The 19739-nt window shown below is 48.5% G+C and overlaps 1 protein-coding gene across 2 annotated transcripts in view; it reads left to right on the top strand.

Moving 5' to 3' along the window:
• Nucleotides 1-19739, top strand: part of Tmem132c (transmembrane protein 132C) — a 301046-nt gene that overhangs the window by 268499 nt on the left and 12808 nt on the right. For both annotated transcript variants that reach the window (XM_050146639.1, XM_050146638.1), the window contains exons 5-6: nt 10581-10724; nt 19397-19602. In XM_050146639.1, the coding sequence (XP_050002596.1) occupies nt 10581-10724; nt 19397-19602 (350 nt within the window). The remainder of the gene's footprint in view (nt 1-10580; nt 10725-19396; nt 19603-19739) is intronic.

The raw sequence follows: 19739 nt of genomic DNA, 5'->3' as shown, positions 1-19739 counted from the left end.
AGTCATACAAGCTGGTTCAGGAGCAGCAATACCAGGGAATGCACGTCACTCCATTTCTTCGAGTGTGCTGTGCGGTCTGCAGTTGTGTTAGCAGGGAAAAGATCACTACTAGATCCCCGCCACCACCACCACCCCCCCAAAAAAGGGAAGGGGAGGTGCCGAAGTTTCTAGCTGGCACACTTGTGTTCCCATGCCCAGCGTGTGGCATCTTCAGGAAGTCTTAGCCATCTAGTCATGGTGGGCCACCAAGAAGAAAGGGGTCAGCATGGGTAGAAGAGAGACAAGAGAGGAGAATCAGGATAAACACAATAACAATACAACGGCATATTGTGTGAAGTTGTCAAAATTTGAAAGTCTGTTTGCAGGATGTGCTGTTTCCTGTCTCTGCCACTAGGGAGTGATGTTAATGGTTACTTATGCATCAGATACTGGACTTTCACTGGGATGGTCAGGTTGGATTCTGGGGTTCAGGATAGCTTTGCAGAGGCAATGCTAAAATGGGAAATGAGTGCCTTGAGCTGTGTGAGGCATAGGAGTTTCCCGGCCTTTGCTGATGTATAGCTGAGGCAGTCCACAGGTCTAGACAGTCTGCAGAACCTGGAGGTTTCTCTGACCCTCTCCAGAGCCAGGGGAGCCACCATCCACAGAATGTCTGGCAGAGCACAGAGCTATAAGCTCCTCAATCCCATGCCAGCTCCCTGCATGAACATCTGGCTCACGGCCCACCCAGCCAGCCCTGGGCACCACTCAGATGGGGCCAGCTGGATCCTTCCGGTCCTGACTGGCATGGTATAGGAATACTCTACCACCTGATATGCCCTAGCAGGCATGTCTCAAGCACAGGATCAGCACACCCTGATATAAGGTACAATCATGGTGTCCACCCTGTATTAAAACCCACATGTACTTAAGCCCGCCCACCCCTGAGCCAGCCTCCTACCTGAGTCTACCCACACCCGAACCAGCCTCCTACCTGGGTCCACCCACCCCTGAACTCGCCCTTTCCAGCTTTCCAGAAAATTTCCATCTATTCCTTTCTGTGTCCACAGCCAAAGCCCCAAATGATGAAGGATCCGTATGTGGTTGTAATGACAACAAAGAAACTTGCCTGGAAAGCCACTCCCCTGATAGCCTCCCAAACATTAACTCCCAACTCACCATGACCAACCTACACCACTCTGTAAGCATCTCCCACTAGCCAACATCCTCTCTGAAATGCTAGAGCTGCCGGCTGAAGCACCCTTTCTTCCCATCCTTCAGATTTGAATGTGGACGTGATTAACTGGAGAACCCCATGTGTCCAGATTGGAGACCAGCCTGTTTCCCCAGCTGACTGGCCAGGACCTCTCCAGATGTCAGAGCATCATCAATACAGCCATAATTTACCCACCATGCATCTGTGCAGTGTGTGGCCCAGGCTCTGCCCTGACAAGTCACTGAGAGTTCAATGCACTGTCCCAGAAACTCTGGACCTTGACTGTTGAGAAACAGAAAAGGGGAAAGATAGAGGGGAGAGAAGGAAAGAATTTGCCTTCTCCCGTTTCCTGTTTTATATGTACACCCACACTGGGGAAGAAAGCTCTTTGTCTGTCTGTCTTTCTGTCAGCAGGGTCTCACACTAGAGCCCAACCAGGCTGTCCTAAAACTTGCAGAAATTCTCCTGCCTCACCTTCTCACATACTGAGTGGATAGCTGAGAGTCTATATGTGTCCTTGTTTGCTTCGGACACTGTGATAAAACACTGTCCAAAACTGACTTGGGGGAGGAAAGGATTTTGGTTGTTTTTTTGGGGGGGCTTGGGGGTTGTCTTACAAGCCACGCAGTCCATCAGGGGAAATCAAGGCAGATACTCAAGACAGGAGCCTGGAAGCAGGAACTGAAGCAGAGGCCATGAAGGAATGCTGCCACTGTCTTTCTTCTTTGGTTTGCTAAGCCTGCTTTTCTGTGTGCCCCCAGGACCACCTGCATAGGCTCAGCGCCACTTGTAGGCTGGGCCCTCCCACATCAATCATTAATAACAAAAATAACCCCCACAGATGTGTGTGGTGGGGGCAATTTCTAAATTGGGGTTCCCTCTTCCTAGGTAACATCCCAGGCTGTGTTAACAAAAAACTACTCAGCCCAATATGCCTATTGCTGATCGCCTTTATTGATTTAGATGTTCTTATTCCAAAATCATACAGACATACATGGGGAAAGGATGAGAGGGGAGGGGGGAAGATGGGAAGAGGACCAGAAAGGGTCCACATCATTTGAACTTCCCATCCTTAGCTGTAAGGGACCTTGGACAGACTCTTCCCCTTGGTTTAGGAAAGGCAAATGACCTAGGGATGAACACACATAGGTATCATGTCTTATGCAAGACAGAGGACTATGAGCAGACACCCCTGTTTCCTTCTTCCTCCCTCATTACATGACTAGAGCAGACTCCACCTTAGGGCCACCCGGGAAACATCGTTGGTTTGTAGCAGCATCCGCAGCAGCATCCACAGCAGCATCCGCAGCAGCAGCATTCTTGCAATTAAGAAGTTCAAGAATCCACAAGCAGAGAAAGTGGCCACAACTTTGCCAAAATAAAATACATATTTCCCAAACGCCTCCTTTCTTGGCAAAATTGCAAAACAACGAACTTTCTTTGGAGACATTCCTGCAACTTATTCTATGTGCCACCCCAGAGGATGACTTGTTTAATAGCTCAGTTATCGGTCCGGACCTTGCGGACGGTGGCTAGCAAAATTGAATTGCTTTCTTGTTTTAAATGCACGCTTTAGAATAGATTCTCCATCTTGCCTTAGAAGCAAATTGACAGCTAAGTTAAGTTTGCCTCCCACACCCCAGTTTCGTACCATGAATAAATTGGAAGTAAATGAGGTGGGAGTTGGGTTTCCCCACAGAGACAGGACCCGGAATTATTGCTGTGTGGCTGCGAGGCCCACAGAGCTGTTAGCATGTGTCCTCTGGGAGGGAGGGAAATTTGCTGGGCTACCTTTGGAGAGCAGCCACGACTCCCTGGGAAGGATGGGTAAGTGGCTCGCTGTCGAGTCTCTGCATTCCTTCGGTAGTGGGAGCTGACACAAAAGCAAAGCTTCAGGACAGAGGAGGAACGAGGCTGGCTTAGCTTCCTGTGGTAAATACAGATGGTGCAAAGCACTGTGTGGCTGGACCCTACCGGGTCACGATGACAAGGGGGACTCTTTTCTTCCCTGACTGTCCAGATGCCCTGAGGAAGCTAATGAAGATCTTTGCAGAGTATTACCAAAATATTTTCCCTAGGAGCTAGGGAGCTGACTCAGTTTGCAAAATGCTTGCCGTCCAAGCATGAGGACCTAAGTTCAGCTCTCCATCATTACATAAAAAGCTGGTGTGGAAGTGTACACTTGTAATCCCAATACTGAAGAGGTGGAGACCAGAGGATGGCTGGGGCTCACAGGCCAGCTAACCTAGCTCTAGGCCAGAAGACCCTGTCTCCAAACATATATCAGCAATTCAGGAAGACACCTAATATGAACCTCTAGCCTGCACACACACACACACACACACACACACACACACACACACACACACACACCATTACTGCATAATTTACAACAAACTAAGGCATCCACTTAGAAGGCACTCTAGAAACAGAAAATCCACTAGTTACTTGAAACTTCCTATTTGTGTAGGTACAAATGAATGATATTCAGATTCTGCCCGATGGCGTGCTGCAGGCTCCAACCAATCAGAGCAAAGCAGAGGGTAGCACTGACCAATCAGAAAGGACGTTGATATGCATGCATGTAGCATGTCAATTCCTAGTGTGGTTCTCTAACTACGGGAACAAGCAGCCAGGCTCAAACGATCCCTGCTTCCGTAAGTCACCCTGAAAACTCCACAAGACAAAAAAAAAGCTTAATGCAGTCTTCCTGGGGGCTTCTGCCCTCCCTGCTTCCATGGTAAAACTTCTGCATCGCCTACCTCCCAAGCCAAACCTGGAGCTTTGATGGGACTATGACTCATGGTCCTAGTGTAACTTGTCACTCTATATCATCCATCGTTCTTGGACTGTGGCCCTTGAGCCATGCCCTGACCTCACGTCCAAAAATAGAACCATGGAATAGCCTCTTCCAGGATTGTGGTCACATATACTCAGGGAAGTCAACGAAGGATCATCTCCCCCATTCAAAGCCTTCAAAGAAGACTAATCCCAAATGGCCAGACCACACATATCCCAGGCTAGCCTCAAGCTCACTACATAGTCAAGGATGTGTCTGACCAGATTATCCTCCTGCCTCCACCTCCCGAGTTCTGAATTACAGGTATGCACCACCAAGCTTGGTTTATGAGGGTTGAACTCAGGGCTCTGTGCATGCTAGGCAAGTGCTCTACCCACTGAGCTAAAACCCCAGCCCTCTAGGTAGGTTCGGAAACTCAAACTGGAAGGACTTGTAGACAGTTTGTTTTTCTACCTCTGAACATATGTTTGTTGCTAAGAGTTCTTTAGCAGTGGCTGTTCCAGGTGTTCAGAGTGTAACAGCAGCAAGTAAGTGGCGGGGTGGGGGGTGCTTCTTCTGTAGACTCAGAAGGAGATAGACACAGACCTAAATCTGAATAGAATTATCTCAGGGGCCATTGATGAACTGTGGTAAACATAGCTGCCATGTGAATTTCTTCTCTTGTGACCATGTTCAAGTTCCTGACAAAAAATGAGAAAGGATGGATATCCTGTTGGCTCATGTTCCTGAGGGCTCAGTGGTTGTCACTTAGCCCCATGCAGGTAAGCAGAATATCGTGGCAGCAGGCATGTGTGAGGAGGGACTGCTGCTCACACCCTGCCAGACAGAAAGCCTAGAGAAAGTATACAAGTAGGGGCTGTGGACAGGATATGCCCGCTAGTGGCCTCCTTCCTCCAACCACGTCTCACTTCTCAGCTAACAATGCTGTCAGATTATTAATCCATTCAGAAATTAGTGTCAACCAATCAGAGGCCTCAGGATCTGATTGTCTTGGGAACTGCCTCCCAGACACACCCAGAAGTGTTCTTCACTAATCTTAGGCATCTCTTAGTAATACCACATTGAAAATTGTGATGGATCATTCTAATCAGCACCCAGATAGCACAGGGGAGGGAGGCTAGAGTCCTGTGGTTATGTGAGGGAACAGCATTCCATATTAGAGGAACAAGACAGACGAAGAGAAGAAGTCACAGTAACTAAGAAAGCACAGGATAGGGAGGGAAGGAGACAGAGGCTCTGGAAGACGTGATGCTCTAGCAGAACAGAGACAGGGTCTCCTGATTCTGATCTCAAAGGGCTCACCTCATATGCTGTGTAGATAATGGACTCTTGAAATGTGACCCAACCAGCTAAGCTGGAGGATGGAGACCGGCTACCATCCCACTGTGCTCCTGAACGGGAATCCATACAGACTCGGGGTTGGAATAAGGGTTGGGAGCAGAGCTACACCAATCGCATGTAAGGATGCTCGCCTGTTTCCCTGAATGGGAAGTGAGACAAGCCCAACCTCACAGCATCCTATTGATCCTGGCCCTCAAATTGGAAGAGAAACAAGACCGAAGAAAGAGAATCTGTGCTAGTAAGGAATGGCGGGAGAGTCTCTCATTGAGACAGGGCTGGAAAAGCAGCCAGTGGACAGAGGCCTGCTAAACAAGGCACTGTCTAGGAATGCTCGCTGTCAGGACACAGAGTCCTCGGCAGCACGGAACACTGGGGCCTTGGTGCCACAAGAAGCAGCATTCACAATGCAGGCAGAAGGCTCCTGTGTGACTGAGCACAGCTTGTCCTGGGGACAGGGAATCATGTTGATCTCTTTCCGGCCCCTGACCCCGACAGAGTCCTTGGGGATGACAGTGACTTTATGAAATGACCCTAAAAACAACACTGGGAGAGAGGGTGGTACATTAAGTGGAGTGCTCTCCCCGCTACAGAGGGAAATCTATAAGCTCGTTGTTATTCTAACGTCATCAGTGCAGAGGGCACAAAGAGGTCATTCACCTTAGAGAAGTCCAGGTAATGGCCTCATTTGGTCAGGACCTTTCTCTGCTACTTCCCAGAGAAACAAAGTCTTCTGACATTGGTGCTCCCACACTGTGGCCATGTTGGCTGGGTCTGCTTCCCATCAACTGGGCAGGGGACTGGTACACACAGAGGGACCTCAGCAGGTAGCTTGGTTGCCAGGAGATGAGGTGTCCCAGGACCCAGTTTCCTCTGTGGGAGTGATACTAACCTCCCCCTACAAGCTGTACTGAATGAAAGCTCACATGAAAAATTTCTGTGGAGGGTGGGGAGATTTCTGTCCCCTGAAGATGCTAAGTCATAAGGCCCAGCACCTGTGAATCTGAACTGGAGTCAAGTTCAGGAAAAGCCTACGAGTGAGTGCTGCTGACCCAGTGGCTGCTGTCCCTTGAAAGAGGAAAATCTGGGTATCTGGTGCTCACTGGCAGCCGTGGGGAAGGTTGATATGGGAGATGAGGATGACCCAGATGACTAGGGCCTACAGAAGTGGCCTTAAGCCAGGAAGAGAAGAGAGTCTAACTTTGAGATAGGATGTACCTATTCTATGCCAGGCTCAGCCACAAGCCCACTACAGTGAACTGATATTTCCTCATGAATGTATCTGAGGTTAAGCGCAGCCAGTAAGGAGGGTTACAGGTCCTATTGGCATCGTCTGGTATTGGGTTCATCTCCCCTTCTTGTACCACCTACAAGAGCTGCAGGGGTCTGAAACTCATCCATTCTTGAATCCAGAGAAGACCTTTCTTCTTCTAGATGAGGTCATTCAGGAGGTCCTAGAAGAAAAGTTGGTCATTGAAGAAGAAAAGAGAGAGATGAAGGCTATGGACCCCTCACAAAGGGGCTATGTTTTGTTTCATCTTCAGGGATTTGGGAAAAAAAAAAACATTAGAAATCTCCTTCAAAGACAAAGAACTCCTCAGACAAGGTACAAAGAAGGAGTGGACCAGCAGAAGGACAGCAAGGTCAGACGAGGACCTGACTGCCCACAGCAATTACTCCATCCCCAACACCGCTAAATGACCCCAGGTGGTCATAGGGGATGCCAATGTTTCAACCCTAGGTGACTGCGACCATCCAACTGTGGTGCTTTTGGTAATCCTGCCATGTCATCGGACAGAGTCCTGCGGGACATGGAAGACCAGGGTGCCCCCTGCTTAGATGATGACACCCCTGAATCTGCCACCTAACTGGGAATGTGCTGTCATACATGTGATTGCAGCATGCAGAGCTTCTGTATGATTCTACAGTGTTCAGTGGCCAGGAAGGGAGCCCTAAACTCATCCACAGACATAGTACCTACCCCAACCCTGGGCAACCCGATAGGCTTCCTATCCTATGGTTTAGCTGGATCTAGATTGTCTTACCTGGTGTTAGGTGTCTCTGCTCTGCCTATCTGGTAGCCTGTCTGTGGCTCAGTTCTTGTCGTGGCTGAATCATACTCTGCCTGGTCTCTTTCACACCCAGAATCTCCTCTCCAGAAAACCCGGGGATGCTCCCCACAGACACTCCAGGGATAAGCACCCCAGGCACAACTGGTTACTTCCCTGTCATTTTTAGTGCATTTGCATCTCAGACTTCTTAATGTATCAAAGGTAATTCTATCCTCTTTATAGAAAAGATTAGAAAAATATAATTTGTTCAGAAATGGACAGAGCAGTTGATGTGAGAATGCCTTAGCATGTGGGAATGCTTTAACATGCTTGCATTGTTGATTCTTTTCTGCAGAGTAGTTTAGTTACCTGGTGTGTAATGGGGTTGTGAGCGGGGAGACAGGGAAACCTAGAGGCAATTATTAGCTTGAAGCCTCTGGGTAGTGGTGAAGCCTCCGGGTGGTGGTGACACCTCCATGGCCCCGTGAGGCTCTGACCCCCTAGTCATGAGCCCCTGTTTGATCCTCATAAAGCCAACAGGATGGCATGTGTTCGTACAGAGGGCTCTCTCTCTCTTTCTCCCCTCTCTTGATCTCTGTCTCTCACTCCCCACCTCCCACACATGGAAAGCAGGGAGGGAAGGAAAGAGGGAGAGACAGAGACAGAGCTGTTCCGTGTTCAGAATGGACTGAGGAGAAGTGGCCTGTGGCAGCGTAACACTTCTCTGGATTGGGTCTAAGGCAGGAGATGGGAGACATCCCTGCTCCCACCAGGCCCTGTGAAAAGCCTCCCCAGGGCTCCCGCTGGAGTCTGGGTTTTAGAAACCAGTGTGATGCTATGCTCTTACCTAGTATGCTACCCACATCATTAGGAACTGTACCCCACTGGAAAGGTATTGGGGAAGTTAAAGAACCAAAACTTGTGCCTGCTCCATTGGTATTAAACACACACACACATATGCACACACTTACACACAGACATGGGCACACACACGGGCACCCCTGCAGGTGTGCATGAGCATACACAATTCTAGCTTTGTGCCTTCACCAGACCTGGAATCACGGCTTGTTCCTTCCAGCCTCCAGCACGTTGCAAAATATTTTATTCACCTCATCTGTGCTATCCTGTACAGTACTCCAAAGGAACTCAGAATGACAGTGATCTGGATTTGCCAGTTCTGAGATGTCAAATAGTCACAAGTGACATAGCCACCTCGTCACAAAGAACCTTGATAAATCTGATCCAGGTGATTCTGAAGTTGATAGAAAAGCCAGGGAAGAATCCAGAATGCCAGACTCTCTCTGCCCACATAGCAACAAACTTGCTGAAGTTAACTGGCCAGCGCAATGGCTGTTAAATACAGGGCACTTCTCCCATGAGTGTGAGCCGGGCTATTTCACAGGCGAAGGGTTTTCTTTCCCTTGTTTCTTATTTCTGTGACTGTTAATCCCTGATGTTAATCCCTGAAACTGATGTGGTTGAAATTGCTGACATCCAACTAGGCTTTACCAAAGATAAGGGCTAATGTAAAATGATGATGATGACGAAAATGGTGTGTGTGTGTGTGTGTGTGTGTGTGTGTGTGTGTGCAGTTGTGAAACTGTAACAACCATTTAGGAAAGTAATCACAATTAGCCCATGAGGGACCACACTGCTTAATGAAGCCACTCGCTGAAGACCATTCCGAGAGAGAGAAAATGAAAGACAAGCCTGAGCACAACCTGTAATGACCTTGACTTGGGGATTTCCCCCAGTAATCTTAGCATCTCTAATAGCCGCGGTCAAGGCCACCCATAATTGGAACCTGACTTCAGGATTCCCGTTCACTCTGTAGAGGCAGGCAGAGCCTTGTTCATCTGCAGGGTGATGGACCCGACTGTGAGGATCTGGGGCTCGGCTTTTACCAGGACCCTCTCTGTGACGTGTGTCTGCTTCAAGCAAAAGGTCACCCTGAAGAAGAGCAGGGTTTGTGGAGAAGGACTTGGGGGAAACTGAGCCCTAGGTGAAAGGCGCCTGTAGAGCCCTAGACTCAGAGGTCTGTTTGCGTCTTTGTGCCTCCATCAAGAGGACCGCATGCAGGTGGTAATCACCGTGCAGACTCAAAAGAACAGTGTTTTCTCTGTCACTCAGTAGAGTCTGCTTGCAATTTTACAGAATACTGACACAAAGAGACTGAGCAGCCGCGCACCTGTGAGTGTGGTGGAGCTGCCTCCCAAGGGACAGCAGAGAAAGACAGTTCGGTTTGCAAATCAAAACAGAAGCAAACAACCAGAAACCACTTCAATGAGGAAACCTATGGGCTGGGGATGTGGCTCAGTAGCAAAGCACTTGCCTAGCTTGTAGGAGGCTCCCACTCTCAAGCCCACCACTGCAAAAGACAACCACAGACAAAGGAAGCCCCTCTGTGAGTAAAGCATCACTTGTAGCCTTAGCTACTCCACATTCTGAGACATGAGGGAGGACTCACCCTATCTCCCTTCTGAAGTATAGAGGTTTGCAACCCAAGGTGAAAGCTAGCTTGCAGCAGGGCCATGCCCCTCTAAAAATTGTCCCCCTTTGCCTTTTCTGTCTTCAGCACTCCTTGGAGGAGTGCTGCTTACTGGCTTGATCTCCCTGACCTGCTCAGCCCACTTTCATAAACACCTTGAGACCATCTGCCCAGCGGCAGCACCATCCACAGTGGGCGAGGCCTCTTCCACATCAGTCATCCATCAAGAGAATACCCCACAGGCAGAGGCAAGTTTTCAGTTGAGCTTTCTTCTCTTCCCAGGCTCTCGAGTTGACAAACGAGATTAGTCATCATACCGTTTGAGATGCCATGCTCCCAGGCTCTGAGCATCTTTTGCAGGTAGATACAGGCATTAGTCAACCCAATTTGGTACCTTTCTTCACGGAATACTCAAAATTGGTTTCGTCACCCAGCTGCTGTACACCTCTACTGGGTCTCTGCAATACTAAATAAAGAATACGTGTTCTTTATTGTTATTGGAAGCAAGGAAGATGGTCACATGCAAGCCAAAAGTCAAGCCCTCTTAGGACTCTGTTCCAAAGAATGTTCTTCTGATGTAGTTCCTAAGAACGGTCCCACAGTGTGTCTAACAGGAGCGGCCCAACGCTCAGGAGGATGCCTAAGCATCACCTGGTACCAACGGGATGGAGACTGTCCCATGACTTGGTGTGTCTGGTTCTCTGGCAGGACACGGAACTCCTGAACACAGCCATCCTCACGGGGAAGACGGTGGCCATGCCTGTCAGGGTGGTGTCGGTGGAGGAGAACAGCACAGTGAGGGACATCTCAGAGCTGGTGGAGTGCAAGGCCATGGATGAGGATGTCATCAAGGTACGTGGGCCTGCCGGGGATCTGTTCCAGCCTTTCAGGCCCTGGGAAAGTGTATCCTGAAGTGAGTGGTTCAAATGGGAATCAGGCACCCACACTTGCAGTGGCAAGTTATTCACCATTCTGCCCTCACTTCTTCATTCTGCACCGTGTAATTGTATTTTTCAGATTTCTCAGTCACTTCCTTCCTTTCTTCCTGCTTCCTCCTTCCTTTCTCCCTTCCTTCTTTTCTCTCTCCTTCTTTCCCCTTCTTGCACTTATCAAATTAAACTTAAATCTATTTACCATAAAGAACATTGTTTTTTTTTTAAATCTACCCCTCAAGAAATGCCTCTGAGAGGCTGTGCATTCGCTCACACCACTGTTACTTATCTCTTCCTTTAGAAACTTTCAAATTAATCACCCTTATTCACTATACTCACCATGCAGTGCAAGAGACCTAAATTTTCTCTGAGCTGAATTCATAGAAGTAGGGAGCAGAGGTTGCCACTGAGCTGGGCTGGTAGTAGGTGGGGCATGGGAGATGTTGATGGAACAACACGGGATCTCGGTTGGCAGCAACTTGTTGGGAGGACCATTCCACATCCGCTTAATTTCCTAGAGGCAGAGAAGCTACCTCTAGCTAAGAAAGCCAGGTGGGAAGCAAATCCAGAAATAAATGCCACCGTGGTTACACAGAGAGCAACCTTTAACTTCACATAAGGGGTAATGGCATGGAGCCCGTTGTTGATATTTCCAGGGATGCAATCAGTATCTTTAGGGAAATAAGTGTGTTCGAAATGAAAATTGCCTTCTGGAATGAAGCAGGAGGTGGTCATCCCCTGGCTGTTGACCCAGCAGAGCAGAGTGTCCAATCAGCAAGAGAGGTGTGGAGCAGGCAGCTTTAGTGTAGGAGTGAGTCCCTGCAATCAGCCCCATCTGCAGAATCTAGCTCCTCCCTCTGGGTCTTGGACTCATATCCTCAGAACCTGTGCTCTTTTCCAGAGCTTAGGTTAATCTCCTAGCCTCATCCCTGGGATTGGATTCCGGCTCTGGTCTGAGGTCACCAGTTCTGCAGAGCTCCTGTGTGCGACTTGGCACACTGTGGGGCAAAGCAGGGAGTGTACGTATGACAAGTGTCCATTCTGCTGCATGTACAGAGGGTGGGTCTAGATGTTTTCATTGCCATAGCTTTGTGTGACAGAATGGGGTTCCTGGGTCCAGTACAGAGCAGCCACCATTCCAGTAGTTTCCTAAACCCATATCTTGAATGTCATCTCATAAATGGGTATAGATAGGGTTCATGACACATGAGTATGTAGCTAGTGGTATCTTGGGGGAGGAACCCTGGCTCTGGGAAACTCTGGCCTTATGTAATGGGCAGTAACTGACCACAAGTTTGGGAGTTCTCTGGCATCTTGGGAGAGTCCAAACAGATACAACACACTGATCCATGTTCTCCCATCCAAGCACTCTAGGAAGTGTCCCTTAAACAGATACCTGCCAATCAACCAATGGCTACCACTCCCTAATGGCTACTGTCTGGGTCACTCAATCTGTCCAATCTGTCAACTTGGCCCTGTGGGGAGGGTGGCTGTTCTCAGGTCTAACATGTACAAACCAGTGATTTATACAAGTGGCCACACATTTGTAAGAATGACATCAGGCCATCCATATTATTTTTCACCATGGACTTTTAGTATGAGATTTTATTTTTAACTATGTTTATTTGTGTGCGTGTGTTTGCATGTGTGTGTGTGGGAGCACGCGTGCGCTCAGAGAGGCTAGAAAGGAGTGTTGGATTTCCTGGAGCTGGAGTTTATGGATGGTTGTGAGCCTCCATGCAGATGCTGGAAAACAAACTCTGGTCATAAGAGCAGCTAATTCCCTCAAAAGCTGAACCGTATCTTGAGCCCCCATGAACTTTAGAATTATTTTCGATTCTTTAGAATTACTTTTAGTTACTATAAAAGGTAATGGGTTTCCATATATATCCTCATATATATTATATATTTTCATATATATGGCGCTATTATGTGTCATTATGCCTATTCTTATCCAGTCCCTCCCCCACTCTCCTCCCATCCATCCACCTACGCCCTGGCTGGTCCTCTTCTCCACTCCAAGTTGCCCTCCTTTTTGTCACACAAATTTCATCACCTTCTCTTGTTCCCTTCCCTTTAGATCTCTTCCTCCCTCTTCGTCCCCTTTCTACTCTCATGTGCTATACGCATGCGCACACACACACAATCTACTCGCAGACATGCACACATACACATACATAGTTCATTGACAGACATGCATGTATACACGCAATCCAAACACACACAGTATATTCACAGACACATACACACATAATCCATGCACACACAAATAATACTTTCATAGACATACACACATAAACCACCCATGTATACATAGAATATAATCACAGATATATATGCACACACATATAGCATACACACAAACTCTGGAGCCAGTTTCTCTGGACCCCAGATATTCTGTATAACAGTGTCCCAGGTTCTTCTTTTTGTGGCTTCTTCCATGTATACATGACCTTAAACACATGCACACACATATACATAAATGCGTCTAAATATATTCAACATACACAAGGGCTTTTCAGCCCTGGTTTCTTTTGTATTAACAGCAGCTTCTTGCAGTCATTTTCCCAGATTCCTGGCAGTGCACTGTGAATCTCTCTGCCTGGAAATGCTGGGCCATGAAAGCAAGCCAGCAGGCCTGGTAAAAAGGCTTCCAAGGCTGAAGGATCTAGCCTTTCTCTGCCCCATATATAGCTTCATCAGTGCCTCAGCATCTGTTCGTGAAGACCTCTTTTCTACCTTGAGGTACCTTTGGAAGATGAAGGGTCAGGACACTGGAGAAGCGCAGTGAGCAGCTAGCCCACAGATACCCAGAACAAGGGTTGTGGAAGATATAGATGCTGTATCTGTATTGCCAGTGTCTTGGTGGCATCACAAAGTATCTAGTCCCCTACCTTTAAAATAAAGCTGTCTCACAGCTAGTGACATGGCATGGATCATGTGCCTGAAGTTGTTCTACTTGATCCTTGAATCATACAAGCGTTGACAGTACACAGTTGGTGTCTTCATAAATCACAGGCTAACTCACTCGGTGAAGACTGATTGCTGTCCTGAGACAAAGGTGACAGGAAATAAAACAGTTGAGGACCCACCCTCACGAACCTGCCATTGATGGAGGAAACCAACAGCAAAAGATGCAGAAATACTATCCAGGCATTGTGCTAAACAGTATTGGGTTGGGGTGACTTTGAACAAGATGACCTCCTGGAGAGGGACGGTTGAGCCTATTAAAAGGGGGGCATATGTAACAAACACCTTAAGTGCCAGCTTGTACAGGGCTGTCTGTACCTGATCCACAATGCCCATGATGGCCTCCTCCCTAAGGGTGCTGCCTCAGTCTATAACCTAGCATGTCTTTTCCAGGAGCTCCTTTGTCCATAGATCGCTAGACACCAGCAGTGATGGGCTAATGATTTGGTATTTAAGGGAGGACTCTGTGATATTTCCAGTGTGGCCTGTCATAATCTCCAGGCATAAACTCAGTGAGTGGATCCTAGGGTCCTAGCTGCAAACTTGTGGCACGGGATGAAAGGGTAACTTGACCCCTGTGTAACCAGATCCCTGCTCTGGCTCCAGGACACAGGAGCAATTTTCTGGGGTTTGTTTGTCCAAGGGTTCTTTGGTTATCTGACAAGCCTTGGTTTGTCCCAGGGATCCTGTTGACACTAAACTTTACTGAACTTATTACTATTTCACAAAGTTTCAGGGAAAAAGCATCACTACTACTCAGTGGCCCCGGAACTATGGCTCTGCCAGATGTCATCTCTCCCCAGAGAATACCTGGCAATATCTGAGACAGATATGTGATATGTAGGATTGGGACCATTGACATCTAGGGATGCAGAAGATGTTCATAAGCATCCTACAAGACACATCTGACAGCTCTAGTCAGCAGGGCAAAGGTTAAGGCATATGCCTAGTGTTCTGTGGGGTGTTGCTCATGTCCTGAAAGTGTCCAGTGTGGCAACTTAGTGTGGAGGCTGGAGACAGACAGAGACCCTACCCACACCTTTGCTTGGTCAGTTGCCTTCTGAGTGACTGCAGGGAACCCAGCCACTCTGAGTCTCAGTATCCATGACTCATCTATAGAGCTCCCAAGACCCACGTGACAAAGACAAGCCTCCAGGGTTAAAAATGATAGGTGTGTGGGCAGAAGAGATAGATAGTGCTTGACTTGAAAGCATAGGTACCTTACTCAAACTCAGTTTCTCAGTGTTAGTACAGTTGACATTTAAGGTGTACCCATCCTTTGGCATGAAGAACTGTCACTGAGCCTTTCGGAGTATTGACGTGCAACCCTGGCCTCTTCCACAGTATCTTCCAACTGTAGTGTTCCACCCTACCTCCCAATCATGAGCACCATGATTTCCAGAAAAGCCATAAGCTGGGACAGAGAAGACAAAGAGAACATAGGAACGGCGGTAGGAATAGTAACAGGCTGTGACAATGAGTCTGACCATCAGTTAAGGGCTTTTACAGAGTCTAGGATTCAAAAAAAATAAAATTAAAGCTTGTCCTGGGGTACAAATTGAAGATCTAGGTCATGTGTAAGCCACAGTGGTGTCTTCCTTAACTAATGGCATTTGCAAAGTCCCCATGTCCAAAGGCCATAACCATGTTCTGGAATGAAGTAAATTCTGAGCATGTCTTAAAGCCCACTCACCTCCCAACACACTGTAGCTCTGGCAGACACCATCTCCTCCCCCTGGTCTCCTCCAACCCTGCCCAGATCTTCACCAAGTTCCTTCCTTCGGCTCACACTCTATTTTCCTGACCATCTGTCCCCTGCCTGAGCTCAGAAAGGCACAGCCTGTCCAAGCAGACTGGCCTGGGGTGGACCAAATGGACAAGGGCCAGGGCAGCCTGAGGAAGGGTTCCGGCATGCTGCGGGCCTGGCTGAAGTCCACATCCCACTTGCCAGTCAGCGGCTCCTCTCCGTGCCTGCCTTTCCCTGCCACCTCAGCAATGGAAACGACACAGAGAGCCATGTGGCAGGAAGGCCAGCTGGGTCAAGGCCACCGTCTCATGTTAGAGTCTGTTAACATGCAGGGTTGGAGCAGTCTGGGTGAGCTCTGAACTCGTGGCTATAAATGGAATTCGTCCTCTCTGCTGTGGGCAAGCTGCCCTCCTCAGCAGGCCTCGGGGTTCTCATCTGCAAAATAGGATACTGTCTGTATGCCAAGCTCCCGTGAGGTTTCTGCAGCACTGGTGGGGGGAGGACATATTGCAAGTGGGAAATGAGATCTGGTTACATAGGAGCCATTGGCATTCTATATGTACAGAGCTGGCTCATGAGTTCAGGGATGTCCAGGAGGCAAGTTTGATTTCCCTGGGCCTGAATTCCACTCATACACAGTGGTGGTCACCAAAATAGAAAGGAATTGGGCCAGGAGTCTGATTATTGGATCTGCTGCATTTGAAATGAACATTATGTAATCTTATTTTGACAAGAAGGCTGAACAGGGCTAAGGTTTGTGAGACTACCTCGAGCAGAGATGCGGAAGAAAAGAGTTGGATATTTGAAGATTGGCTGCTATTAGAGATGGCATTTAAAGTATTATGGTTAGTAATTAGAGCAATGATGGGCACAATAGGGATAGACGATGCATAGCTGTATCATTTGAAGGAGTGATTCTCAGAGGGGTCCCAGGCTAGCATCATACAAGACCCTGTGAGACACGTGAGTGTGGTCTCACCACAGTCTTCAAAAGTTAGAGGCTGGGATGGATACTACAGGCTGTGTGTCCACAAACCGTTAAAGTCCCTAGTGGCTAGATGAGAGTTCCCTAGACATCAACGGTTAGCAGTGGGCACCTATGCTTTCTCCATGGAAACTGACTCGCAGGGTCTCCCCCAGGAGGCAGGTAGTGTCCTCAGAAAATACCAACCCCTAAGGGACATCAAAATAAGACAATTGGCTATGTACCCCGCAACCTAGCTCTTTCCCTCCAGGTCTCCGTGGACAGGTACCTAATGCTGGCCCGATTTCCCACTGAGCGAGCATTCGGTTCACGTGCACAGCCCACTAACAGAGATGAAAAGATTCTGAGAAACACAGCCAATGAGCTGGAAACATTCCTGCAGGGATCGGTTTCTTTTTGTAAGAGAACCTGTTCATTTTGTGTGGTACCCTCGTCCCCACTGCCAGCCGCTTAGGACATGATTAATTCATTCAGAGACTTCCCCAGACACCGGTGACACCATCAGGAACAGAAGGGACGATGGCTCTATCATGTGTAGCTCCGTTGTACCTTTGGTGTCCCTCCTGATCATTTATATATTCTGGAGAGGCAAGGTTCCCACCCACCCGAGCTCAGAAAGGTAATAAATGAGGCAAGTCAATGGTCTGTAAATTACAACATTGATTAAAGATGTGATTAGTGATAGACTCTATGCTTGGCTATTATGCTAATATGTTCCCCGATCCGGGACAGCATTTACATGCTAATGATAAGTCTGGGACAATGACTGAAATTGCTTCCCATCCTCACACAGTGTGGAAGCCATTTTAAACCACTCTTGACCGGTGAGTGAAAAGACCCCTTCCCGTGGCCCCTCCCAACTGCTCCATGCCAGTCCCCAGCAGATGGAGAGAATTCTCTCTGCCCAGCCCTCACCATCTGCCCCGCAAACAGAAGAGACAAGAGTGGGGCCCAGAGTAGCCATACCTGGTCCTTCTGCAGAAAGAGCAGGGTGACTGATCATAACAGCTATTGCTCAGTACAGGGTGTTATGTGGTGAGGTCCAGATACCCTGGTGGGGCTCTACTCTTTCCAGAGGACACTGTCTAGTAGGAGAGAGATATGCAAATGACAGTTGGAGCTCAGTGTGGTGTCATGTGGGTAACACCATTAGCTCAGAAATGGTTGCCAGACTGTACCTGTATGCAACTTGCCAGTACAAATCATCTCTAAGTAGATTCTCATTGTAGTCAATGGACCTAGAAAGGTTAAGAACTTGATGGAACTTTTCAGATTAAATTCTTACGTATGCGTCACAGTTGCTTCTACCTCATCTTAGGGTCTCGCTTTCTCTCAGTTGTTTTGGCTGTACCACCCCTCACCCCACTTTAACCGCTCACCCCACCCCTACTACTTTTTGCTTCTCCCCATCCTTTACCCCTCTCCCACCCCCACCCCTCACCCAGTTCCTACCTCTTACCCCACTCCCACCCCTAGCCCCAATCCCACCACTCGCCCCACTCACACCTCTTGCTCCACATCTCATTCCTCACCCCACTCCCACCCTTCACCCCTCTCCCACACCTTACCCCACTCCCACCCTTCACCCGTCTTGAGGACAAGGCTTCTAAAAGCAGAAATGGAAAGAAAGGGGAGGGAAAGCAAAGGAAAGAGAGCAGACCCAGACAAAGGCAGGAAGTCACCCATGATATCCCACCCCACTCTCACGAGAACAGTGATAGTACAAATGTAAAGATCCCAGAGGTCCTGGGGGGAGCAGCATCCCAGGGACTCTTGACATGCTCAGGCCAGGCAAACTTGGGTGGAAGTGTGTCCCTAGACCAAAGTCTGAGAACCATGGATGACCAATGGAACTGGGGGGAGGGGGGTACAGAGACTGTGAGAAGGCATGTACTGGGCAGCTGCCAGGCCCCTCGGCCATCTGGGGAGTGGAGCCGCTTACCTTCTGAGCAGACATCAGCCTGCATCGTGCTCCTGGAGGCCCCCACATACACACCCAGACTTCAGCCTCAGCCGCAGTTCTCTGCAGATTCAAGTTCACCGGGAGCTTGAAAGCTCTTACTTCCATTTGTTCTCTGCTTTCTTTCCCAGCAAAGGCAACCTCAGCCTGAGAACTGGAAGCTGGAAAATATCATGCCTCTTGCCCATGAGATGGGCAATTATGGATGCTTTCACGAGGCACCCAGTAGCAGCCAGTGCACCTTTCCACTGGCTTCTCTCTTTCTCTGTATACCCGGGTCTGCTTTCACACTCTTATTCTCTAGGTTTGGTTTCCGGTTAAGCCAATGACACTGGATCCTTGTCTGGGGCTCTGCGCTGGAAACAAGTGTGTTTCACAATAAAGTCGATCAAACTGGAAGCAGAGCAGATGGCTCAGTCTAGAAAGTGCTCACCAAGAAAGAGGGCCTGAGTTTAGATTCCCTACACCCGTATGAAAACTGGGTATGGGGGCACATCCCTGTAATCCCAGCACTGAAGGGGGCAACACGGCAGGACCCAGAGGTTTGTTGGCCAGCCGGCCTAGCTCAATTAATGAGTTCTCAATTAAGGTGGAAAATGATACTGGAGATACCCAACATCAGTTTTGTATGTGTGTGTGCATGTGCTTACATGCCATAGGTACCTACAAACACACATATATATAATACACATATGCACATATACACATACACACATATATATATACATACACAAAATGCATAACACATACACACATTACATACATATGCACATATATACACACGCATACATATATGCACACATATCCATACAAATGCACATACATGCACGCACACACATGCACACATGCACATGCATGCATTCTCTCTAAAAGAACTGAATGTGGGTTATCAAAACGGCCACGTGACCTCCATCTTCTCTGTCTTCGCAGGTGTCAGACCACTGTGACTATGTCTTTGTCAATGGCAAAGAGATCAAGGGCAAGGTGGACTCCGTGGTGAATTTCACCTACCAGCATCTGAGCGCACCCCTGCATGTCACTGTGTGGGTGCCCCGGCTTCCCCTGCAGATCGAGGTCTCTGACACAGAACTCAGCCAGGTTAAGGGCTGGCGGGTTCCCATCGTGGCCAGCAAGAGGTGAGCAGTGGGTGAGAAGATGTCCTCAGCCACAACAGCACCGACTGGATTTACAGATGCCATCGACAGGACTAGGGCAGGACCCAGAATGCAGTAGACACTGGTGTTCCCACAGCCATGATCTCCTTCACCCTGAT

Source organism: Alexandromys fortis, unplaced genomic scaffold, assembly GCF_014885135.2.
Source record: "Alexandromys fortis isolate MF-2015 unplaced genomic scaffold, M_Fortis_MF-2015_v1.1 scaffold_56, whole genome shotgun sequence".
Lineage (NCBI taxonomy): Eukaryota > Metazoa > Chordata > Mammalia > Rodentia > Cricetidae > Alexandromys > Alexandromys fortis.
This window is presented reverse-complemented; position numbering and strand designations above follow the sequence as displayed.